This window comes from Procambarus clarkii, chromosome 8, assembly GCF_040958095.1.
Source record: "Procambarus clarkii isolate CNS0578487 chromosome 8, FALCON_Pclarkii_2.0, whole genome shotgun sequence".
Taxonomy (NCBI): domain Eukaryota; kingdom Metazoa; phylum Arthropoda; class Malacostraca; order Decapoda; family Cambaridae; genus Procambarus; species Procambarus clarkii.
Window position 1 is genome coordinate 26985929 of NC_091157.1, and position 27749 is coordinate 27013677.

Sequence of the window (27749 nt, forward strand, 5' to 3'; positions counted from 1 at the left end):
GAAAGGAGACAATAACATTTTGTGGTGATATACTTAAAACCCTTTTATGTATAAATACTTGAGTCATGTCACCCTTTATTCTCTGTCTTTCAAGAGAATGTAAATTTAGCTTTATTAATCTCTTTTCTCATCTAGAAGGTTTTTAATTCCTTGGGTTAACTTTCTTATCATTTTTACGCGTTCCAATGAATATATGTCCACTCAATACTAGGGACAACATAACAGAACTGCGTGATCACAATGAAGCCTTCAAAGGCAAAGATAAAACAGAGTTGTGCAGAAAACTAAAAATGTTGATCATTGCAATTCTTGTGTCTATCCAGTGTTAATTAATTAAGCAAGGCGAATAGTTCATCTCCATCTAACTATTAGCTGCTTAGATTTTAACTTTTGCTGCGGAAAATTGGCTTGAATCAATAACCACAAAAAACATTCCTATACATCTTGGAAAAATATTGAAAAATGAAAGTTGTCAGGCAGTCAGCTCTTGTATGACAAGAGAAGTATGAGCTCTTGTCAGCTCTGATTTGTTTCAATCATATTTAATGCAGAGGAAAGTGGAAAGGATTTTGTCATTTTATATCTTGACTTTAGCAAATTTTTTACCACTGTGTCTCATAAAAACTAATGAAAAAGGCAGAGGGTCTTGGAATTACCGGCGTTATACAACGTTGGAAAAGGGTCAGGTTATCTTAAAGATTTTTTTTGGGGGAAAAAAATCACAATCGCTTCAGACGATCTTGATATGGTATTGAAATGGACGAATGATTGGCAGATGAAGTTAAATGGTAAAAAATGTAGAGTTCAGAGGCAACGTAATAATGATAGAGTTACCAAATATCTGGTGGACGATGTTGAAAATGCGTAATTTGAATGCGAAGAAAATTTGGGACTTACGATTAGTGGGGATCTAATGCCGAAATACCAAATGTAAATCTTAGAAATTAGGCATCTAGGATTCCGGGATACATTTCCCGGAATTGTTAATCTCGGGCATTAGGAACATCATATATGAAAAGATTTGGAAAGCTTAACTTACGTTATCAACAAAGGCAAAGAGTAAGGAGTAACATGCCTGAAGTTTACACATAGATGCAAGGAAATACTAACGTTTATAATAAGTGTTCAAAATTATGTCTTATATATATCAACATAAACCAGGACACGAAACAATGGATATATATATATTTATATATTTATATATTTATATGGTTTAGATTTAAGAAAGACCTTACTAAATACTGTTTTGGATATAGGGTTAGTCGATGTTTAGAACACATTACTGGGTCGCAGAATGCAGTTGGGATCGTTCGATGGCTTGATGTGTAGGTTAGGCATGAGTATGAGTGAGTTTAGGTGGATATAAATAGGAGCTCACTCGGATTGGGTAACATGTCTTCTGCGGTTGTGTTTATTCTTATGTTACGTTCATATTTACGAGAATTGTACTCGATGGTGTTTAAGCTTTTAGAAATACAACCCCATGACTTAACATACCTACTGTGACTCTTAGACATTTCACGTAATCGGATTTTGTCCAGCTGATATCTGGTGTCTCTTAATAAGTTTCATGTAAACAAAGGACACTCAATTTTTCAATATTTGAAATCCTCAGTGAATCTTTCTTCCATTCGAAAGCCCATATTGATCATGTTGCAGTGATTTTGTATTAATCTTCCTATTGACTGGTCTTCTTCTAAAATAATCTTTCCTGCCTCTACTCTTCACAGACGCCGTCTTGTTGACTCGGCTCTGATACACAACCTTCTCAACATGAACCTTAGTCCTGGCTTTGTTGCTGTTGACTCTTCCCTTTCACAGTATATGCTTAAATACTCTAACCTTCTTAACACACTTTACCTGACTTATGTTTTACCCCTGATGCTTATTCCTTCTCACTTTTCTAACCTTTCCTCTTACTCATATTCTTGCATTCATCCTATTCTAACCTTATTCTTACATTCATCCTCATTCTTATTCTTACCTTATTATTACTTTCATCCTGTTCTTACCCTTCTCATACCTGCTCCTCTCTTCCTTCAAGTTCACCATAGCTCGTGCTACTTGGAACTTTTAGTTCCGAGAAGCTGAATCTTTACCTCTTTAAATCCTCTAAACTTCTTTACTGATTACTTTTAAATTTTTGCAAAACGTTGCATTCGAATAGGCGCATGTTTTTATTTTCCTACTATATGTATGCCACACTTGGACGTAAGAGCAACACACCCTGTAATCTCCGAAAGTTCTTCACCAATTGCTTTGAAATTTTGACACATCGTTGCATTCGAATACACGCATCTTTTTATATACTAAGTATATGGATGCTACACCTGTGACAGGTAAAAACATGCGTTTATTTTAAATAGCGCCATGTGTTGCACATAAGACCATCATGTGCTATACTAAATATGTTATGATTCCACTTCAATGTTTTCGATTTCATTGATAAATTGAATATTCATAAATTTCGATTTACTTTAATTTTGATTTAATTATTTTGTGTGACATTGCCTTGGAATTGAGCTGTGTTGTTTTCTATACAGTTCATTTCGTGTGTATAGTTTATATTTTTTATTATTATTATTTTTCATGCTGTTTTTTTAACAGTTTTTATTATATTTCAGTGATGGGAACATCTGGGGCCAGATTCACAAAGCAGTTACGCAAGTACTTACGAACGTTAACATCGTTCCTCAATCTCTGATGGATTTGATTACATTTATTAAACAGTTTACAAGCATGAAAACTTGCTAATCAACTGTTGTTATTGTTATAAAGAGCCTCCTCGTGCTTCGGAGCTCATTAACAGTTTAATAATTGTAAACAAAGATGCCAAAGATTGTGACAAGATGTACAGATTCATAAGTGTTTGCATAACTTCTTCGTGAATCGAGCCCCAGATCATTTGATCTTCCCAATCTTCAGATGGGAAGTTTAGATCATTTGATCATCAAACAAGGGAGTGGGGAATGGTGGGGAGGACGAGGGGACAGGAGTAGTGGATGTTGGGGAGGACGAGGGGACAGGGGAGGGGATAATGGTGGAAGAGGACAGGGGGACAGGGTAGTTGGGGATGGTGGGGACGAGGGGAATGGAGAATGCATGGAAGAACAAGGGGATAGGGGAGTGTGTGATAGTGAAGAGGGCGAGGGGGAGGGGGGGGGGACTGGTAGGGAGGACGATGGGGCGGGGGAAATTGGTGGGATGGACTGGGAGACAGGGGAAGGTTGCTATGGCTCAGCAACGTGCATGCCTTGCTGAGCCACAGCAACACGTGGCCGGGTACAGCTAGTATATATATATATATATATATATATATATATATATATATATATATATATATATATATATATATATATATATATATATATATATATATATATATATATGTATATATATATTTATATATATATATATATATATATATATATATATATATATATATATATATATATATATATATATATTTTTATATATATATGTATATATATATATATATATATATATATATATATATATATATATATATATATATATATATATATATATATATATATATATATGTCGTACCTAGTAGACAGGACGCACTTCTCAGCCTAATATGCAAGGCCCTAATAAGCCAAGTTTTTTCATGAATTAATTAATTTTCGACTACCTAACCTACCTAACCTAACCTAACCTATCTTTTTCAGCTACCTAACCCAACCTAATCTATAAAGATAGGTTAGGTTAGGTTAGGTAGGGTTGGTTTGGGTTCGGTCAAATATCTACGTTAATTTTAACTCCAATAAAAAAAAATTGACCTCATACATAATAAAATGGGTAGCTCTATCATTTCATAAGAAAAAAATTAGAGAAAATATATTAATTTAGGAAAACTTGGCTTATTAGGGCCTTGCATATTATTCAAAGATACCTTACAAGCAGAACTTATTGCAGAAGGAGGAAAGAATCGAGGCAATTACAGAAGCACCATACTGTCCCCCGAGCTCCAACCCGTTCTCGCAAATTCGTAAAGTCAATATTGACTTATTAACTACGTGCATAGGTGATATACTAAACACAATAGATACCCTTAAAAAGATTCATAGAAAACACCGACCTTACCTAACGTTGTTAGTATCTTAAGATAAGCATCTTATTGCTTCGTAATTACAATTATTACTTAACCTATACCTATTATAGGTTAGGTAATAATTGTAATTACGAAGCAATAAGATGCTTATCTTAACATACTAAGTAGGTTAGGTAAGGTCGGTGTTTTCTATGAATCTTTTTAAGGGTATCTATTATGTTAAGTATGTCACCTATGCACATATTTAATAAGTCAATATTGACTTATTAAATTTGCGAGAACGGGTTGCGAGCTCAAAGCGGCAGCTAAAAGCCTTCGTGAGAACAAGGAGATAGTTGTCAGGAGAGGTGACAAGTCGCCAATATATGTCATTCTTAAAAAAGACGAATATCTGGCGAAAATGAACCTCATACTCTCTGGCCAAACTAAGTACCAAAGGGTAACGAAGGACACTACAGCCGAATTGAAAGCAGAGGTCAACAAAATGATCGAAACTTTGAACGCCAAGAAATCCGGACTCCACCCGCCAAAGATCATTGGGGAATATAAACTTGGATATGCGTATGGAAATGTCAAGACACACAAGCCTGGAAACCCACTTCGGCCAATCATTAGCCAGATACCCACACCCACGTACAGACTGGCGAAGCGACTCAACGGCCTGCTGACTCCTTATGTCCCTTGCGCCTTCAGCCTGAAGTCGCCAAAGGAATTTGTTGACTTACTGCGGGGCACACGGGCCACAGGAATAAGAGCCTCGTTGGACGTAGAATCTCTGTTCACTAACGTACCAGTGGACGAGACAATCGGGATGATAGCCGACAGAGTGTATCATGATCCAGCCTGTCTACTCCAAGCTTGTACTAAAGAGGCACCCTTCTTGAGCGCGGATGGGCACATGTATAAGCAAGTAGATGGGGTCGCCATGGGTTCTCCCCTAGGTGTCCTGTTTGCAAACTTCTACATGGGTATCATCGAGCAAAAAGTCTTAGTCGACATGAACATGAAACCGGCCATATACTGCAGGTATGTTGACGACATTTTTACACAGGTACCTGATGTCAGACATCTGCCGGAGTTGAAGCAGGCATTTGAGCAGAGTTCCGTGCTGCGTTTCACTTACGAGATGGAAAAGGGTGGGAAGCTGCCCTTTCTAGATGTAACAGTCATGGAAAAGAACGGAGGTTTCCACACTGCAGTCTACACTAAGGAAACGAACATAGGAATGTGCCTAAATGCCAAAAGCGACTGCCCAGATAGGTACAAGAGGAGTGTTGTTAACGCATATGTCGACCGTGCTCTCAGCCACAGCTCAGAATGGAAGCAAGTCGACGAAGAACTCTGTAGGGTAAGGCAGGTCCTAGTCAACAACGGCTTCTCCAATGGTTTCGTCAAAGACATCATAAGGAAAGTGAAACGCCATGCAACCTCTGAAGAGACAACCAACACAACACCTATACCCCCTATTAGACTATTTTACAGGAACTTCTTTTCCACAGCTCATAAAACGGAGGAAATGGTCCTGTAAGATATTGTTAATAGAAACGTTATTCCTACAGACAAAAATCAGAGGATACAACTGACGATTTACTATAAAACCAGAAAAACGGCCAGCCTACTCATGAGAAACTCTCCAGACACAAAACAGAACGCTTTAAAAGAGACTAACGTCGTCTATGCCTTCAAATGCCCTCTTGGGGACTGTTAGCTCCAAAAAACCCAGTATATAGGCAAGACAACAACATCTCTTTCTAGGCGTTTAACAGGGCTCCATTAAGGAACATATAATCTCTTCCCACAACCAAACCATCACCAGAGAAATCCTAGTAAACAACACAGAAATCATCGATAGATACAGCGATAGCAGGCGGCTTGACGTTTGCGAGGCATTACACATCAAGAAGTCAACACCAGCAATCAACAGCCAATTAATGCACAACTATATTCTACCCACCTCAAGACTCCGCTCCAATATAGAAGCATCAAGAAATATGGACCAATAGGCTTTCTACAATCACTTCTATTCAATACCCATTGTTTCATGTTCTGGCTTGTGTTGATGAAATTAATACCCTATTAAATACCACCTCACCCCATCCACCTCACTCAAATGTAGATATAAACAAAATCGGAGATGTGTAAGTTCTATTCAGTTGTGTATGTGTTAACTAAAGTCTTTGAAAATGTAATAAGTTTTACGAAACGCGCTCAAGTGTCGCGTCAGACTAGAAATAAAAATGAATTTTGGAGAATTGATTTTTGAATTACCTCCAACAGTGAAAAGAAATGTACGAAAGATTGAGAAAATTCGTGTTAAAATTATTAATCTTACTTTTTCAGTCATATTTAATAATATATATATATATATATATATATATATATATATATATATATATATATATATATATATATATATATATATATATATATATATATATATAAACAATCTTTGGACAACACCCACCAGTGGGACTCGAACCCAGAAAGCACAACTACCTTCCAGTAGCTGGCATAACTAGTATGCTTTAACCCACTACGCCATCAGACCTTACAAAAGAAGTAGATAGTTCGAGATATATATATCTCAAACATCTCTACCTCCCGAAGGCACCAGATGAGTGAGGGGTCAATCTGCAATTTTCGTCAAGCCACTGTCAATGTGAGAGAACTCGTGTCCAGCTTATAAGCCTATACTTGCATAAACCACAAGTGAAGATAAACAATCTTAAGATTGATAAACAAGATTGTTTATCTTCACTTGTGGTTTATGCAAGTATAGGCTAATATATATATATATATATATATATATATATATATATATATATATATATATATATATATATATGTATATATATATATATATATATATATATATATATATATATATATATATATATATATATATATATATATATATATATATATATATATATATATATTTATGATCGATGTTCCCTTCGGGAATCTTAATTTTAAGATGAATAGGAAAATCAGGGATATACTGAACAAAGTTGAACAAAGTCCTCAAGTAGACTTTAGATTTATTTTTGTTAACACAAATACCATAGGCTCTTATTTTAAATTTAAAGATAAAGTGCCTACCCCCTTGTGCTCAAATGTCGTATATATGTATAATTGTTCCAGCTGTAATGCTGGATATATCGGGAGTTCCATTCGGAACTTTAAGATTAGGATACTTGAGCACCGGGGATTATCTTTTAGGACTGGATTACCATTGTCTAAACCAGCATTTTCGGAGATTAGAAACCATTGTTATGAGTTTAATCATTCTCTGCTGGAATCTGATTTTAAAATTCTGGACACTTGTATCCAGTCAGATTTGAGAGTAATGGAATCCTTATATATAAAGGAGCTGCGGCCTCTGTTAAATAGCAACCTTTCAGCTGTTCAATTGTACACTGTATAGTGCACAGTAGGCCCTGTAATTTGATTTATAGTTCATTCTGGTAGTTTAATTTTATTATAATTTTGTTTAGTTTACCTTGTCTTTGCCCTTTCTTACTTATTTTAAGTCTTGACATTGTACATTATTATAATCTTTTATTTAGGATATGTAATACATTATTTGGTATTTAATTTTATTTAATATTTGAGTTTTTATAAGATTTTGGTTAGTACTTTATAATTGTCGTTTATTCTGTTTGTATTTTATATACATTTTTTGTAGATTTGTAGTCATTATATAAATATTTGTTATAGTGTTTAGTATCTATGTGTTAGGTATCAAGTTTCACATCTGATCACTTCACGTAAGTTTAATAGAATGGTTTGTTTTAGTAGTTATAAAATTCATCTTGTAGTTTAATGAATTTTAAATTAGCTTTTATATATGTGACAGTTAATAAGTTTTATTTGTATTGATCGCTTTAGTGTTTTGTTTTTTAAGCATTTTCCTTTCTTTGATAGGCAATTATATTCAGTATGAGTTCTTTGTTTACCAGTTATTTGATTGTGATTTCAGTTTTTTTCTTTTAGATCTGATGATGAATACGAGCAGTATTCGAAACGTTATGCATTTTAAAGTAAAGAATCTGAAACAAGATGTTCAGTATATCCCTGGTTTTCCTATTCATCTTAAAATTATATATATATATATATATATATATATATATATATATATATATATATATATATATATATTATATATATATATATATATATATATATATATTATATATATGTCGTACCTAGTAGCCAGAATGCACTTCTCAGCCTACTATGCAAGACCCGATTTGCCTAATTTCTTCCACCTTCATGCCCCTCTTACCTAGCAGTAGATAGGTACCAGGGAGATTGCCTGCTGCAACCCGTCCTCTTAAAATAATGTCGCTTTTCGCTGGTATGAAAACTGATGTAATTTGAAATTTAATTGACTCACGAAAGTGATAAAGTGACCCGTTTTCAGTTTGTGTCCTCCAGCTTTGTCTGTTAGGGTAGAAGACACTTTCAATTAACGTCTTTCATGACGTTTTGAAACATTAGGAGAATTTCCTGCCCTCCTAACCTACCAGAGGACCCTTAACTTATTGTTTTGAAAAAAAAAATTATTTTCGTTTTTTTTTTCATTTTCAAATTACATCAGTTTTCGGTCATACGAGTAAACAGTCAAATTTAGACATAATTTCTAAGAGGACAGGTTGAAGCTCTGTGTGCGTGTGTGTGTGTGTGAGTGTGTGCGTGCTTGTGCGTGTGTGTGTGTGTGTGTGTGTGTGTGTGTGTGTGTGTGTGTGTGTGTGTGTGTGTGTGTGTGTGTGTGTGTGTGTACACACACACACACTATCTACATTTGAAGCTGTGTATGGAGTCAGCCTCCACCACATCACTGCCTAATGCATTCCATCCGTTAACTACTCTGACACTGAAAAAGTTCCTTCTCACGTCCCTGTGGCTCATGTGGGTACTCAGTTTCCACCTGTGTCCCCCTTGTTCGCGTACCACCCGTGTTGAATAGTCTATCCTTGGTTACCATGTCGATTCCCCCTGAGGATTTTGTTAGTTGTGATCATGTCTCCCCCTTGCTCTTCTGTCTTCCAGTGTCGTAAGGTGCATTTCGTGTGAGTGTGTGTGTGTGTGGAAAAAAGTTAATTAGTAACAGTTGATTGACAGTTGAGAGGCGGGCCGAATGAGCAGGGCTCAACCCCCTCAAGCACAGCTAGGTGAATACCATGTTTGACTGCTGTTAAGGGTTCTCTGTCAGCTTTGGACTGTTTTTAATAATGAGGTCTGTAGTCTTCTTTGTTTTGTGGTACTGTATATGATTAGGTCAATGTTTTGGTTAGGAGTTATGCTTTTTTAACCTATATTATAAAACAAAGAAGATAGTTTAGAAAAAAAGAATAATATTAGTATTTATTGTGTGAAGAAGACATTATATAAATGTATATATGTACGTAAATTTCACGTGATGTATATCTGTACTTATGACAGATTTTTGACTTCGAGCTGACGTCTGCCGAGATGTCGAGTCTGGCCGGTCTGGACCAAGGGCCTGAGGGAAGAATCATAACGGAATTCTTTCATGGGTAAGTACACTAATTTAAGCTGCACTCAGTTCTCGCTTCTGTGGAAGAGTAACAGGCAGTAGTGGACAGGGAAGCTTAAGTCCCAATGCCCCCGTAGAGAACTGGTAACACTCTCGCTTTGGCCTGGGTTCGTATCCTGGCGGTGGAATATTTTCTGGTCACCAATCCCTAACTATAGCCTTGTTCCCCAAAAGGCGAATGGATACCTGGTTGTTAAACGATTAGGCAGGTCGTATTATAGGGAAAATTATGATTATGTAATATCCCAAACGATATACCTGCTAGTAGCTATACAAGAATGTAAGAAGTCTTGTATACACACAAGAGTTCTTTCAAACAATAAATACAAACACAAACGTCAATATATATATATATATATATATATATATATATATATATATATATATATATATATATATATATATATATATATTATATATATATATATACATATATACATATATATATATATATATATATATATATATATATATTTAACAATTTCTCCTGAGCTGATAACTGACAACTTGATCCCTATCCTCCCCTCAAAGCAAATAATGCCGTGGCAGACCGATGTGTTCCAATGACAATTTCAAACTAGGAACATAAGTGACCAAAGAAATTGATTAGGGCAACACAGTATGGGCAATTAGGTTACTTACCAGTGAAGAAACAATCGCACCTAGAAATATCGCTACTGCCGACTCACTGAGCATGAAGTGCCCTCCCAGAGTACCATGGGAACCCACTGCTCGGGACACAAATGTCCCAGATATGGGACCCCTACTCTTCCAAGCGTCTGCCGAATACAAAGCCATCATGTCATTTCCACCAGGCTCATCAGGGGTATACACTGGGGTAAGACCTTAGCACCTCGAGGAGATGACAAACCCAGTTCTCGGCGAAGTTGCCGAGACACTGTTGTCAGAGATCACGAAGTTTGTCAACAACTGCCTCTCTGGGCTGATCCCAGATACAATTAAACCCTTCTTCTTCAGAGCATCCCTTTGTGCCCTTAAATGAAAGGGTGGTGGAGTCAGACCCATTGCCGTGGGTAACACACTTCGGCGCCTTGTTGCTAGGGCAGCTGTCAGAAAAATTACCATTGGAGCTGCAACGATGCTTCGACCCCATCAACTAGGTTTTGGTGTCCCCCATGGCTGTGAAGCAGCAGCTCATGCAGCACGAGCCTATATCAAGCACGTCCCAGAAAATAAGGCATTAGTTAAATTAGACTTTAATAATGCCTTTAACCAGGTATAAAGGGATGTGATACTGGAAACGGTTCGATCACGCTTTCCTTCTCTACTTCCCTTCGTTTCAGCAGGGTACAGCAGGGAATCGACACTGTTCTTTGGGGAACATGAAGGTGTTTCCGCAGAAGGTGTCTAGCAGGGAGACCCACTTGCCCCTTTTCTTTTTTGCATGTCAGCTAAAGAGGTCACAAACAGGTTGACCAGCGAACTCAACATCTGGTTCCAGGACGATCTCACCCTGGCAGGGACACATGAGTCTCTGTTAGAAGATCTACAGCTGGTGAAATTTATGGGAGAGGACTTAGAACTCACCCTAAATCCATGAAAGTGTGAAATCATCTCATCCAGCCAACCAATCATAGATGCAGTACGAATCTTATTGCCAGGAGCACCAGTTATCGCTCCCACCATCAATGTGCTTCTAGGGGCACCTCTGGCCTCGAGCGCCATTGAGGTAGTCCTTGTAGAAAAGCTGAATGACCTGAGGAGAAGGAGGGAAGAATAGGGGTTTTAGATGCCCACGATGCTTTGTACCTCCTCACAAGGTGCCTGGCTTTGCCCAGAACCATTTCCTAAAGTGTGCTCCCGCTCCATGAAAGTGCTAAACCTCTCTCTGCAAGATGACCAATGGGACCAAGCAATGCTCCCAGTATATAAGCCGGTGCACTACCGCTCACAGGATGAGTATGGGGTGCCCAATAAACTAGCCGCCTCCGGCTTTTCCTGAATTTATATATATTTTTTATTTTTTCCTTATGAAATGATAAAGCTATCCATTTAATTATGTATGAGTTCATATTGTTTAATTTGAGATAAAACTAACGTAGATATATGACCAAACCTAACCTACCCAACCTAACCTAACTTAACCTATCTTAACCTAACCTAAACTAACATAACTAAGTCAATAATTGATGTTCTTAGTATAATGTAATAATAATAATTCAAATAAACCAATTGGAAACAATTTATGGAAAATAAAGAAAATCACTCGGCCTATTAGGCAAATCGGGCCTTGCATAGTAGGCCGAGAAGTGCGTTCTGGCTACTAGGTACGACATATATATATAAATATATATCAGCGAATACAGGGAGTGAGATCTAGCATTTCGGGCCCGGCTCTCTTGATACTCTTTTCTGTTGCATTTAAATTTCTCTTGACGTTTGTACTTGCTGTGGTCTTCACTCAAAGCTAAACATGGCAGACATGCATACATTCTTCTCCGAGGACCTTCCTGATATTGTCTGGTGTACGAGTCTCCTTAACGTCTCCTCTCTTACTTGCCACACTAAAATCTACCAATTCCATCTTGTATTTTACCCTTATAAAGGATGTTCATGAGAAAATCCGTAGGAGCCGTGATGAAGGTTCGAACCTATGATGTGGGTGAACAAATCCACAAGGCCCGTGATGAGGGTTCGAACCTACGTCCAGGATGATCCCAGTTTTGCATTATTCGATTGCGCCACGACATTGTAAAAAGAATTGCAACCAGGATTGCTACAGCCATCACACGGATCCCGCAGCCTCTCCGAGACAGACATCGGGGTTTTACACAATTCCCCCATGCACCCAGGGTCTGTCAACAAGAATTCTAAAACCCCAATTTGTGTCTCGAAGGGGCTACGGTATCTGTGTGAAGGCAGTAGTACTCCCGATTGCAATTCTTTTGACCATGTCCGGGATCCTCTCAGACGTAGGTTCGAACCCTCATCACGGCCCTTGTGGATTTGTTCATTTGATATATCACACTATTGTGATTTCTGTGTGTATCCGGTGGGTGTTCCCACGCACACGCTCTAGCGACTAGACCACGACATGGTATACGGATTGCGACCTGGAGCTCTACTAAACACATTCAAGGATTTCCTGAGGCTTTCACTGAAGCCGGAACAGGATTTTCACACAATCCTCCCCCCCCCCTTGCACTCTGGCTCTGTTATCTAGGAATATTTTAGCTCTGACGCTCCTCATTCAATACACAGATTTGTAATAATGCTAACGTGATGTGTCAATGAGAAATGTTTCACTAATACAGTCACCAGAAAACCCCTGTGTGTTAAGTAGAACTCCAGGTTGCAATCCCCTTATCATACTGTGGTCTAGTCGCTAATGCGTTTGCGTGGGGGAACACCGACCCCATAGGTTCGAACCCCTCATAGCGGCTCCAACGGATTTTATCTTTGAAACATTGATGATATTGTGAATACTCTATGTGTGGGTGAGGATGTTCTTATTGTTTCTAAGTATTTAGGATGTTATCATTAATATCTGATGTGGTCAATCTCCTTTTCGCTTTTGTTAGTTATTGATCTCTTAACCTATCATCATAGCTTAAAACCCTCCAGGTGCTCACAACCATCCAGGTGCTCACAACCCTCCAGGTGCTCACAACCCTCCAGGTGCTCACAACCCTCCAGGTGCTCACAACCCTCCAGGTGCTCACAACCCTACAAGTACTCACAACCCTACAAGTGCTCACATATCTCCAGGTTCTCAGAACCATACAGGTGCTCACAATACTCCAGGTGCTCAGAACCCTCCAGGTGCTCAGAACTCTCCAGCTGCTCAGAACCCTCCAGGTGCTTAGAACAATCCAGGTGCTCACAGTCTCTCCAGGTTCTCAGAACCCTACATGTGCTCACAACCCTCCAGGTGCTCACAACCCTCCCGGTGCTCACAAATCTCCAGGTGCTCACAAACCTCCAGGTGCTCACAACCATCCAGGTGCTCTGAATTATCAAGGAGCACAGAAGTTTCCAGGTGCTCACTATCTTCCGAGTGCTCAAACGCTCCTGATGCTCAGAATCCTCCAGGTGCTCACAACCCTCCAGGTGCTCACAACCCTCCAGGTGTTCAGAAACCTTCAGGTGTTCAAAATCCTTCAGGTGTTCAAAATCCTTCAGGTGTTCAGAACCCTCCAGGTGATCAGAACCCTCAAGGTGCTTACAATCCTCCAGGTGCTCACAAACCTTCAGATGCCCAGAACCCTATAGGTCCTCTGAATTCTCCAGGTGCTCACAACCCTCCAGATGCTCACAATTCTCCCGATGCTCACAATTCTGAAGGTGTTTACAACTCTCCAGATGTTCAGAACCATCCAGGTACTCAGAACTCTCCAGTTGCTCACAATCCTCAAGGTGCTCACAACCCTCCAGGTGCTCACAAAGCTCCAGGTGCTCACGACACTTCAGAAGCTCACAACCGTATAGGTGCTCTCAATCCCCCAGATGCTCAGAACCCTCCAGATACTTAGAACCATCCAGGTGCTCATAATCCTCCAGATGCTCAGAACCCTGCGGGTGCTCAAAACCCTCCAGGTGCTCACAATCCTCCATATGCTCACAATCCTCCATATGCTCACAATCCTCAAGATGCTCACAACCCTCCAGATGCTTAGAACCCTCCAGGTGCTCAGAACCCTTCAGGTGCTCCACATACTCACAATCCTCTAGGTGCCCAGAACCCTTCACATGCTCAAAACCCTCCATGTGCTCAGAACCCTCCAGGTGCTCAGAACCCTTCAGGTGCTAAGAGCGATTCAGGTGCTCAGAATTCTCAGGTGCTAGCAACCCTAAGGGTGCTATCAACCTTACATATGCTCAGAAGCCTCCAGGTGCTTAGACCCCTCCAAGTGCTCAGAACCCCCAGGTGCTCAAAACCCTCAAGGTGCTCACAACCCTCCAGGTGTTCATAACCCGGCAGGGGCTATCAATCAGAACCTTGCAGGTGCTCAGAACCTTCCAAGTACTTAAAACCTTCCTGGGGCTCAGAAGCCGACAGGTGCTCTTAACCCTATAAGTGCTCACAACTCTCCAGGGTCTCAGAACACTACAGGTGCTCACAAACCTTCAGGTGCTCAGAACACTCGAGGTGCTCAGAACCCTCCAGATGCTCACAATCCTCCAGGTGTTCAGAACTTTCTTGGTGCTCAGAACCCTCTAGGTGCTCAGAACCCTCTAGATGCTCAGAACTCTCATGGCGCTTAGAACCATCCAGGTGCTCAGAACTCTCCAGGTGCTCACAATCCTCCAGGTGCTCAGAACACTCTAGATGCTCACAACTTTCCAGGTGTTCACAACCATCTAGGTGGTCAAAATCCTCCAGGAGCTCACTACCCTCCAGGTGCTCAGAACCCTTCTGGTGCTCACAATTCTCCAGGTGCTAACAAACCTCCAGGTGCTCATAACCATCTAGGTGCTCATAACCATCCAGGTGCTCATAATCTTTCAGGTGCTCACAATCCTCCAGGTGCTCACAATCCTTCTGATGCTCACTCTCCTACAGGTGCTCAGAACCCTTTAGGTGCTGCAGAACCATCCAGGTGCTCACAATCCTCAAGGTGCCCATATCTCTCCTGGTGCTCAAAACCCTCCACTTGCTCAAAACCCTTCAGATGCTCAGAACCCTCCAAATGCTCAGAACCCTCCAAATGCTCAGAACCATCCAGGTGCTGAGAACCATCCAGATGCTCAGAACCCTCCAGGTGCTCAAAACTTTCCAAGTGCTTACAATCCTACATGTGCTCAGAACCCTCCAGATCCTCACAATCCTCCAGATGCTCACAATCCGACAGGAGCTCAGAACCCTCCAGATTTTCAGAACTCTCCAGGTGCTCAGAACCCTCCAAAGTCTCAGAACCCTCCAGGTGCTAACAGCTCTCCAGGTGCTCAGAACCCTACAGGTGCTCTGAAGCCTCCAGGTGTTCACAACTCTCCTGTGGCTCAGAACCCTCCAGATGCTCAGAACCCTTCAGGTGCTCAGAACCCTCCTGTGGCTCAGAACTCTCCAGATGCTCAGAATCCTCCATGTGCTCAGAACCATTCAGGTGCTCATAATCTTTCAGGTGCTCATAATCTTTCAGGTGCTCACAACCCTTCTGGTGCTCACAACCCTCCAGGTGCTCAAAACCCTCCAGGTGCTCAAACTCTCCAAATGTTCAGGACCCTTCAGTTCCTCAGAACCTTCCAGGTGCTCAGAACTGTCCAGGTGCTCACAATCCTCCAGGTGCTCAGAAGCATTTTGGTGCTCAGAAACTTACAGGTCCTCATAACCCTCCAGGTGTTCAGAACCCTCCAGGTGCTCACAAACCTCCAGGTGCTCATAACCTTCCATGTGCTCACAACCCTCCAGGTTCTCACAACCCCTAATGTGCTCATAACCCTCCAGGTGCCCACAATCCTCCAGGTGCTAAAAATACTCAAGGTGCTCACAACCCACCTGGTGCTCAGAACCCTCCAGGTGCTCAAAACCCTCCAGATGCTCAGAACCCTACAGGTGCTCGGAACCCTCAGTAGTAGGGAGTACAGCTCACAGAACATTTTTTTTTTCAGGCGAGAGGACCCCTGTGAGTTGTACAGCTCACAGAACATTTTTTTTTCAGGCCAGAGAACCCCTGTGAGTTGTACAGCTCACAGAACATTTTTTTTTTTCTGGGAAATATCGTGTCTGTAAGCCAGGGTTATCAGGCAAATTTGGGGAGTCACAGATTTGGAAGTAAGGAGTTCTTATGAGGAAAATAATTTCTGAGATTTTAGAAGTTTGTTAAGGTTTCTTATGATGAAGATAAGTAGGAAAATCTTAAAGAAAAAACTTTAGAAAATATCGTGCTTGTGTCACAGCATTTCCAGGTAAACTCTATGGACAACCTTTGCCCGTTTTCAATCACACATTTTCAAAGAGCATTTTCAGAGAATATTGTCTTAGACGTTTTGTTAAGGAAAACAGACAACTTAGCCATAACATTTAGTTTTATATCCATTTACGGCTATTTCACCTGTAAAGACCAAAATTGAACAGAGCCCAGTTATAGACAGAAATTCGTCAGAGACCATTTTATACCTAAAAATGAACGAGTCCACTTTGTGAGCAAAATTAGTCAGAGACAGTTTTAAGCTCAAATTTCATCAGAGACCAATTATCAACAGAAATTCGCCAGAGTCTACTTTGAGAGCAAAATTCGTCAGAGACAGTTTTAAGCTCATATTTCATCAGAGTCCAATTATCAACAGAAATTCGCCAGAGTCTACTTTGAGAGCAAAATTAGTCAGAGACAGTTTTAAGCTCACATTTCATCAGAGTCCAGTTTTCTAGCAAAATTCGTCAGAGTCTACTTTCAGAGCAAAATTAGTCAGAGACAGTTTTAAGCTCAAATTTCATCAGAGTCCAGTTCATGATCGAAATTAATCAGAGTCCAATTAAAGACCCAAATTTGACAGAGACCACATTTTCGCTACTAGCAGTCCAATCCCCCTGAAATTTTAAACAGTCATATTTCAGACGTAGTAAATAAGATCAAGTCAGTTACCGAGCTCCAGCTCTTGTCCCCCTTGTATTTGCATATTTTCTCTATATTCAGCTGTATTCTTCACATTTTTTCCATGTTTTCTGTGTTCATTCCATGTTCTATAAATGTTCACAGCATGCTCAGTTCAAATTTTTTCTGCCGTTTTCCCCGTATGTTCACTATGTTCTTTGTCATATTTTCATGAGCATCACATGTTCTCTCTAAAACTTTTATACTCAATATTCATGTTCTCAATGTTCTTAGCTTGTTCTTCACATGTTCAGTGTTCATTCTTTGTATTCCCTATGTTCCTTATCATGTCTTCATATTCTCTATAAGTTCATATGCCCTGCATGTTCACTCTATTCATCAACTTTTTCTTACATGTTTTCTGTGTTCACCGTATGTTCACTGTGTTCATTCCCCTACTTAACCTCAATTTTTTATGTTCTTTGTTTCTTCCATTCACTAACTAGTTCTTTGTCAAATAATATTATACTGCATTACAGTTCCCTCAACAATTTTAGTCACCAAGTTTTTATTTGCAAAACTATGTCAAAGTAATTCTCGTAGTCAACTTAATAGTTCTACCAACCCTGTTCTTAAACAAATCTACACTTTATTCAGTTCCAAATTTACAAAGACAAACCTTTCTCGTAACTTCTTAACTAAAAATCTTTCGCCAATCAACTAAAACATAGTCACTTTCGTCATTTTTCAACTAAACTTATCCATAGTCAACAGAAAATAACCGTGATCATCATGTTTCATTGTCATTTCTTATCTAAAAATTATCCGCCAATCATCAGAAAAGTCATGTTCATCATGTTTTGTCTTTTGCTCAACTAAAAGTATTCATCGGTCAACTAAAAATAGTTACTTCATCATGTTTCCTTGTCATTTCTTAACTGAAATATCACTTCTCTCATCTGAAAATAGTCAGGATTAATCTCATTCAACACCGTTCTTAACTAAAACAACCTTTCGCTTAGCTAAAAATTGTCAAAGGAATCTTTTCAGCACTGTTCATAACTAACTTTATCCATCGTCAAGTAAGAAAATATAGTCAAAGATATCTATCATCGTCGTTCTTAACTGACATTTATACTTTGTGGAGCACTAAAATAGTCACTGTCGTCATATTTTTTTCTTGTCTTTCCTCAACTAAAAGAGTCAAATGTAAGTTTCTCAGCACTTTCGTAAAAATTATATGTCGTTAAGTAAGAAAAATAGTCAAAGGTGCTCTCCGTAACACCAAAGTTACTCTTCGAGATAACAAAAAGACACTCTTCAATACATCAAGGACTTACTCAAAGACACCAAAGTTACACTCTAAGACATCAAAAAGTTAATCTCAGTCATCAAAATGCTATTCTCTAAGTAGCCTTTCGTTCATCAGAGAAACTTTCTAAGACATCTTCGTTCATTAAAGTTAGTCTCAGAGGCATCAAAGTTATTCCAAGAGCCGTCAAAGTTAATCTAAGACATCATTTTTCATCAAAGATATTCTCTCTAAGCCATCAATGTTCTTCTCTAAGACATAAAAGTTATTCTCAGAGTCACCTTCGTTCTTCAGAGAAACTTTCCAAAACATCTTTGTTCATCAAAGTTATTCTCGGAGTCATCAAAAGGTATTCTCTAACTCACTTTTGGTCATTAAAGTTAATTTCTATGTTATAAAAGTTTGTCTCAGAGACATCTAAAGTTAATCTTAGAGTTAACAAAGGTAATCTCTAACTCACTCTCGTTCATCAAAGTTGTTTCAAAGACATCAAAGTTAATCTCAGAGTTATCCAAAGATATTCTCATGTCCACAAAAGTTATTCCAAGAGACGTCAAAGTTATTCTCTAAGACATCTTCGTTCATAAAAGTTATTCTCAGAGACATCTAAAGTTATTCTCTAAGACATCAAAGTTATTCTAAGAGCTATCAAAAGTTATTCTCAGTCATGATATGTTATTCTCTAAGTAACCTTCCATTCATCAAAGACATTCTCTAAGTCCTCAAAGTTATTCTCTAAGACAGCAAAGGTATTCTCTAAGACAACAAAGTCTTTCTCAGAGCTATCAAACTTGTTCTCAAAGTCATCAAAGTTATTCTGTAACTCACTTTTATTCATTAAAGTTAATTTCTATGTTATAAAAGTTATTCTCAGAGACATCTAAAGTTAATCTTGCTCATCAAAGTTGTTCTCTAAGACATAAAAGTTATTCTCAGAGACATCTAAAGATAATCTTGCTCATCAAAGTTGTTCTCTAAGGCATAAAAGTTATTCTCAAACACATAAAAGTTATTCTCAGAGCTATCAAACTTGTTCTCAAAGTCATCAAAGTTATTCACAGAGTCATCAAAGTTTTTCTGTAACTCATTTTTGTTCATTAAAGTTAATTTCTATGTTATAAAAGTTATTCTCAGAGACATCTAAAGTTAATCTTGCTCATCAAAGTTGTTCTCTAAGGCATAAAAGTTATTCTCAGAGTCATCAAAAGTTGTTCTCTAAATCATAAAAGTTATTCTCAGAGCTATCAAAATTATTCTCGATGCCATCAAAGGATTTTCTCGTTCATCAAAGTTTATCTCAGAGTTAACAAAGGTAATCTCTAACTCACTTTCGTTCAACATATTAATTCTCTAAGTCCTCAAAGTTATTCTCTAAGACAACAAAGGTAATCTCTAAGACAACAAACTTGTTCTCAGAGCTATCAAACTTGTTCTCAAAGTCATCAAAGTTATTCCAAGAGATGTCAAAGTTAATCTAAGACATCATCTTTCATCAAAGATATTCTCTCTAAGCCATCAATGTTCTTCTCTAAGACATAAAAGTTATTCTCTATGTCATCAAAAAGTTATTCTCTGAGCTAGCAAAATACTACTCATGTTCTCAAAGACATTCTCAAAGTCATCAAAGTTTTTCTAAGAGCTATCAAACTTGTTCTCAAAGTCATCAAAGTTATTCACAGAGTCATCAAAGTTATTCTGTAACTCACTTTTGTTCATTAAAGTTAATTTCTATGTTATAAAAGTTATTCTCAGAGACATCTAAAGTTAATCTTGCTCATCAAAGTTGTTCTCTAAGGCATAAAAGTTATTCTCAGAGACATCTAAAGTTAATCTTGCTCATCAAAGTTGTTCTCTAAGACATAAAAGTTATTCCGTAACCTAACCTCTCCACCCAATGTTACTTAGTTAACGTAACGTTCCTAAACCTAACTTTACCTATCCTAACATAACTTACCTTACATTACCTATCTTACCTAACTTTACCTATCTTACCTAACTTAACCTTCATAACCTAACTTTACCTATCCTAACATAACTTACATTACCTTACCTATCTTACCTAACTTTACCTATCTTACCTAACTTAACCTGCATAACCTAACTTTACCTATCCTAACATAACTTTCCTTACCTTACCTATCTTACCTAATTTTACCTATCTTACCTAACTTAACCTGCATAACCTAACTTTACCTATCTTACCTTACCTTACCTATCTTACCTAACCTAACCTAACTTTACCTATCTTACCTTACCTTACCTATCTTACCTAACATAACCTAACTTATCCTGCTTAACCTAACTTACCTAACTTTACCTATCTTACCTAACTTAACCTGCATAACCTAACTTTACCTATCCTAACATAACTTTCCTTACCTTACCTATCTTACCTAATTTTACCTATCTTACGTAACTTAACCTGCATAACCTAACTTTACCTATCTTACCTTACCTTACCTATCTTACCTAACCCAACCTAACTTTACCTATCTTACCTTACCTTACCTAACTTACCTAACATAACCTAACTTACCTATCTTACCTATCTTACCTATCTTACCTAACTTTACCTATCTTACCTAACTTAACCTGCATAACCTAACTTTACCTATCCTAACATAACTTACCTTACCTTACCTATCTTACCTAACTTTACCTATCTTACCTAACTTACCTACATTACCTAACTTAACTTAACCTGCTTAACCTAACTTACCTACATTACCTAACTTAACCTGCATAACCTAACCTGCTAAACTTAACTTACCTTACCTATCTTACCTAACTTACATAATTTAACCTAACTTATCCTGCTTAACGTAACTTACCTTACCTTACCTAACTTAACCTGCTTAACCTAACTTACATAACTTAACCTAACTTATCCTGCTTAACCTAACTTACCTACATTTACCTAACTTAACCTGCTTAACCTAACTTACCTTACCTTACCTAACTTAACCTGCTTAACCTAACTTACATAACTTAACCTTCATAACCTAACCTGCTTAACCTAACTTACATTACCTTACCTAACTTATATAACTTATCTTACCTATCCTAATGTAACCTAACTTGCTTTACCTAACTTAATCTTACATTCCCAAACTGATGTATCCTAACTTATCTAGCCCAACCAGACATGATCTAACTTACATAAGTATTCCTGCTTGTCTTTTGTGTTTCGTCAATCATTGTCTCATATTCATTTACTCATTTCAAGGGATAATTTCTCAAATGGTCACTTATGCATTTCAAGTGCTATTTGTTAGAGATTGGATATTTAAGCATTTCAAAGAATTTTTGTTATATATGGGCATTTACTCATTTCAAGGGATAATTTCTCAAATGGACGTTTTTGCATTTCAAGTGTTATTTGTTTAAGATTGGGTGTTTAACCATTTCAAAGGATTTTTGTTATATATGGGAACTTACTCGTTTCAAGGGCTAATTTCTCAAATGGTCATTTTTGCAGATCAAGGGTTATTTGTTAAAGTTCATCAAGTTGCTCATAAGTTGTATTTATTATGTTTGTTATCATTTATTCTTATTCCCCAACCCCTTAACCTAACCTCTTGTAATCTTAGTGTATTTAGTAGGTTCTATCATATGTTCTTATTCCCCCACCCTTTAACCTAACCTTTCAGATGTAGTTTATTGTGTTTTTTGACGTATTTGTTGAATATATTATCCTTTTCATAACCTTTCAGATGTAGTTTTGTTTCTACTTTTTGTATATTTTTACCCAAACCCACCATCCCACTTAACCTTCTTTCCTTCTTTTACTTTGTTTTCACATATAAGTTCATTCTTTATCTTAGTAATAATAAAAATACAATAGTAAAGAATCAGATCTACAAAGACTTGAAATTGAGAAAAACAAGAGGGCAAGTGAGTGAGAGCATGGAAAGAGGAGAAAGGAGTAAGAGAGAGGGGGGAGGAGGAGTATGGGAGCACTAAGACTTGAATTTGAGAAAAAAGAAAAACTAAGTGAATGAGAGTGAGGGTGTGAGAATGGGGGCATTAAGACTTGAATTTGAGAAAGAAAAGAGCATTTGAGCAAATGAGGGAGAGAGAGGGGGAGGAAGAGAGAGAATAAGGGAGAGAGATAGAAAAGGAGGGTTAGAAGGAGTAGGAGAAACAAAGTAAAAGAAGGAAAGAAGGTTAAGTGGGATGGTGGGTTTGGGTAAAAATATACAAAAAGAAGAAACAAAACTACATCTGAAAGGTTATGAAAAGGATAATATATTCAACAAATATGTCAAAAAACACAATAAACTACATCTGAAAGGTTAGGTTAAAGGGTGGGGGAATAAGAACATATGACAGAACCTACTAAATACACTAAGATTACAAGAGGTTAGGTTAAGGGGTTGGGGAATAAGAATAAATGATAACAAACATAATAAATACAACTTATGAGCAACTTGATGAACTTTAACAAATAACCCTTGATCTGCAAAAATGACCATTTGAGAAATTAGCCCTTGAAACGAGTAAGTTCCCATATATAACAAAAATCCTTTGAAATGGTTAAACACCCAATCTTAAACAAATAACACTTAAAATGCAAAAACGTCCATTTGAGAAATTATCCCTTGAAATGAGTAAATGCCCATATATAACAAAAATTCTTTGAAATGCTTAAATATCCAATCTCTAACAAATAGCACTTGAAATGCATAAGTGACCATTTGAGAAATTATCCCTTGAAATGAGTAAATGAATATGACACAATGATTGACGAAACACAAAAGACAAGCAGGAATACTTATGTAAGTTAGATCATGTCTGGTTGGGCTTGATAAGTTAGGATACATCAGTTTGGGAATGTAAGATTAAGTTAGGTAAAGCAAGTTAGGTTACATTAGGATAGGTAAGATAAGTTATATAAGTTAGGTAAGGTAAGGTAAGTTAGGTTAAGCAGGTTAGGTTATGCAGGTTAAGTTATGTAAGTTAGGTTAAGCAGGTTAAGTTAGGTAAGGTAAGGTAAGTTAGGTTAAGCAGGTTAAGTTAGGTAAATGTAGGTAAGTTAGGTTAAGCAGGATAAGTTAGGTTAAGTTATGTAAGTTAGGTTAAGCAGGTTAAGTTAGGTAAGGTAAGGTAAGTTTGGTTAAGCAGGATAAGTTAGGTTAAATAATGTAAGTTAGGTAAGATAGGTAAGGTAAGTTAAGTTTAGCAGGTTAGGTTATGCAGGTTAAGTTAGGTAATGTAGGTAAGTTAGGTTAAGCAGGTTAAGTTAAGTTAGGTAATGTAGGTAAGTTAGGTAAGATAGGTAAAGTTAGGTAAGATAGGTAAGGTAAGGTAAGTTATGTTAGGATAGGTAAAGTTAGGTTATGCAGGTTAAGTTAGGTAAGATAGGTAAAGTTAGGTAAGTTAGGTAAGGTAAGGTAAGATAGGTAAAGTTAGGTTATGTTAGGTAAGATAGGTAAGGTAAGGTAAGATAGGTAAAGTTAGGTTATGCAGGTTAAGTTAGGTAAGATAGGTAAAATTAGGTAAGATAGGTAAGGTAAGGAAAGTTATGTTAGGATAGGTAAAGTTAGGTTATGCAGGTTAAGTTAGGTAAGATAGGTAAAGTTAGGTAAGTTAGGTTAAGCAGGATAAGTTAGGTTATGTTAGGTAAGTTAGGTAAGATAGGTAAGGTAAGGTAAGATAGGTAAAGTTAGGTTAGGTTAGGTAAGATAGGTAAGGTAAGGTAAGATAGGTAAAGTTAGGTTATGCAGGTTAAGTTAGGTTATGCAGGTTAAGTTAGGTAAGATAGGTAAAATTAGGTAAGATAGGTAAGGTAAGGAAAGTTATGTTAGGATAGGTAAAGTTAGGTTATGCAGGTTAAGTTAGGTAAGATAGGTAAAGTTAGGTAAGATAGGTAAGGTAATGTAAGTTATGTTAGGATAGGTAAAGTTAGGTTATGAAGGTTAAGTTAGGTAAGATAGGTAAAGTTAGGTAAGATAGGTAATGTAAGGTAAGTTATGTTAGGATAGGTAAAGTTAGGTTTAGGAACGTTACGTTAACTAAGTAACATTGGGTGGAGAGGTTAGGTTACAGAATAACTTTTATGTCTTAGAGAACAACTTTGATGAGCAAGATTAACTTTAGATGTCTCTGAGAATAACTTTTATGCCTTAGAGAACAACTTTGATGAGCAAGATTAACTTTAGATGTCTCTGAGAATAACTTTTATAACATAGAAATTAACTTTAATGAACAAAAGTGAGTTACAGAATAACTTTGATGACTCTGTGAATAACTTTGATGACTTTGAGAACAAGTTTGATAGCTCTTAGAAAAACTTTGATGACTTTGAGAATGTCTTTGAGAACATGAGTAGTATTTTGCTAGCTCAGAGAATAACTTTTTGATGACATAGAGAATAACTTTTATGTCTTAGAGAAGAACATTGATGGCTTAGAGAGAATATCTTTGATGAAAGATGATGTCTTAGATTAACTTTGACATCTCTTGGAATAACTTTGATGACTTTGAGAACAAGTTTGATAGCTCTGAGAACAAGTTTGTTGTCTTAGAGATTACCTTTGTTGTCTTAGAGAATAACTTTGAGGACTTAGAGAATTAATATGTTGAACGAAAGTGAGTTAGAGATTACCTTTGTTAACTCTGAGATAAACTTTGATGAACGAGAAAATCCTTTGATGGCATCGAGAATAATTTTGATAGCTCTGAGAATAACTTTTATGATTTAGAGAACAACTTTTGATGACTCTGAGAATAACTTTTATGCCTTAGAGAACAACTTTGATGAGCAAGATTAACTTTAGATGTCTCTGAGAATAACTTTTATAACATAGAAATTAACTTTAATGAACAAAAATGAGTTACAGAAAAACTTTGATGACTCTGTGAATAACTTTGATGACTTTGAGAACAAGTTTGATAGCTCTGAGAATAACTTTTATGTGTTTGAGAATAACTTTTATGCCTTAGAGAACAACTTTGATGAGCAAGATTATCTTTAGATGTCTCTGAGAATAACTTTTATGTCTTAGAGAACAACTTTGATGAGCAAGATTAACTTTAGATGTCTCTGAGAATAACTTTTATAACATAGAAATTAACTTTAATGAATAAAAGTGAGTTACAGAATAACTTTGATGACTTTGAGAACAAGTTTGATAGCTCTGAGAAAGACTTTGTTGTCTTAGAGAATACCTTTGCTGTCTTAGAGAATAACTTTGAGGACTTAGAGAATGTCTTTGATGAATGGAAGGTTACTTAGAGAATAACATATCATGACTGAGAATAACTTTTGATAGCTCTTAGAATAACTTTGATGTCTTAGAGAATAACTTTAGATGTCTCTGAGAATAACTTTTATGAACGAAGATGTCTTAGAGAATAACTTTGACGTCTCTTGGAATAACTTTTGTGGACATGAGAATATCTTTGGATAACTCTGAGATTAACTTTGATGTCTTTGAAACAACTTTGATGAACGAGAGTGAGTTAGAGATTACCTTTGTTAACTCTGACATCAACTTTGATGAACAAAAGTGAGTTAGAGATTACATTTGATAACTCTAAGATTAACTTTAGATGTCTCTGAGACAAACTTTTATAACATAGAAATTAACTTTAATGACCAAAAGTGAGTTAGAGAATACCTTTTGATGACTCCGAGAATAACTTTGATGAACAAAGATGTTTTGGAAAGTTTCTCTGAAGAACGAAGGTGACTCTGAGAATAACTTTTATGTCTTAGAGAAGAACATTGATGGCTTAGAGAGAATATCTTTGATGAAAAATGATGTCTTAGATTAACTTTGACGGCTCTTGGAATAACTTTGATGCCTCTGAGACTAACTTTAATGAACGAAGATGTCTTAGAAAGTTTCTCTGATGAACGAAAGGCTACTTAGAGAATAGCATTTTGATGACTGAGATTAACTTTTTGATGTCTTAGAGTGTAACTTTGGTGTCTTTGAGTAAGTCCTTGATGTATTGAAGAGTGTCTTTTTGTTATCTCGAAGAGTAACTTTGGTGTTACGGAGAGCACCTTTGACTATTTTTCTTACTTAACGACATATAATTTTTACGAAAGTGCTGAGAAACTTACATTTGACTCTTTTAGTTGAGGAAAGACAAGAAAAAAATATGACGACAGTGACTATTTTAGTGCTCCACAAAGTATAAATGTCAGTTAAGAACGACGATGATAGATATCTTTGACTATATTTTCTTACTTGACGATGGATAAAGTTAGTTATGAACAGTGCTGAAAAGATTCCTTTGACAATTTTTAGCTAAGCGAAAGGTTGTTTTAGTTAAGAACGGTGTTGAATGAGATTAATCCTGACTATTTTCAGATGAGAGAAGTGATATTTCAGTTAAGAAATGACAAGGAAACATGATGAAGTAACTATTTTTAGTTGACCGATGAATACTTTTAGTTGAGCAAAAGACAAAACATGATGAACATGACTTTTCTGATGATTGGCGGATAATTTTTAGATAAGAAATGACAATGAAACATGATGATCACGGTTATTTTCTGTTGACTATGGATAAGTTTAGTTGAAAAATGACGAAAGTGACTATGTTTTAGTTGATTGGCGAAAGATTTTTAGTTAAGAAGTTACGAGAAAGGTTTGTCTTTGTAAATTTGGAACTGAATAAAGTGTAGATTTGTTTAAGAACAGGGTTGGTAGAACTATTAAGTTGACTACGAGAATTACTTTGACATAGTTTTGCAAATAAAAACTTGGTGACTAAAATTGTTGAGGGAACTGTAATGCAGTATAATATTATTTGACAAAGAACTAGTTAGTGAATGGAAGAAACAAAGAACATAAAAAATTGAGGTTAAGTAGGGGAATGAACACAGTGAACATACGGTGAACACAGAAAACATGTAAGAAAAAGTTGATGAATAGAGTGAACATGCAGGGCATATGAACTTATAGAGAATATGAAGACATGATAAGGAACATAGGGAATACAAAGAATGAACACTGAACATGTGAAGAACAAGCTAAGAACATTGAGAACATGAATATTGAGTATAAAAGTTTTAGAGAGAACATGTGATGCTCATGAAAATATGACAAAGAACATAGTGAACATACGGGGAAAACGGCAGAAAAAATTTGAACTGAGCATGCTGTGAACATTTATAGAACATGGAATGAACACAGAAAACATGGAAAAAATGTGAAGAATACAGCTGAATATAGAGAAAATATGCAAATACAAGGGGGACAAGAGCTGGAGCTCGGTAACTGACTTGATCTTATTTACTACGTCTGAAATATGACTGTTTAAAATTTCAGGGGGATTGGACTGCTAGTA

The 27749-nt window shown here is 37.1% G+C and overlaps 1 protein-coding gene across 6 annotated transcripts in view; it reads left to right on the forward strand.

Annotated features, from left to right (window-relative positions):
- The window catches only part of LOC123749832 (1,5-anhydro-D-fructose reductase-like), a 263169-nt gene that overhangs the window by 225842 nt on the left and 9578 nt on the right, over nucleotides 1-27749 (forward strand). For all 6 annotated transcript variants that reach the window (XM_069317412.1, XM_069317420.1, XM_069317431.1 and 3 more), the window contains one exon: nucleotides 9524-9618. In XM_069317412.1, coding sequence (XP_069173513.1) covers nucleotides 9524-9618 — 95 coding nt within the window. The remainder of the gene's footprint in view (nucleotides 1-9523; nucleotides 9619-27749) is intronic.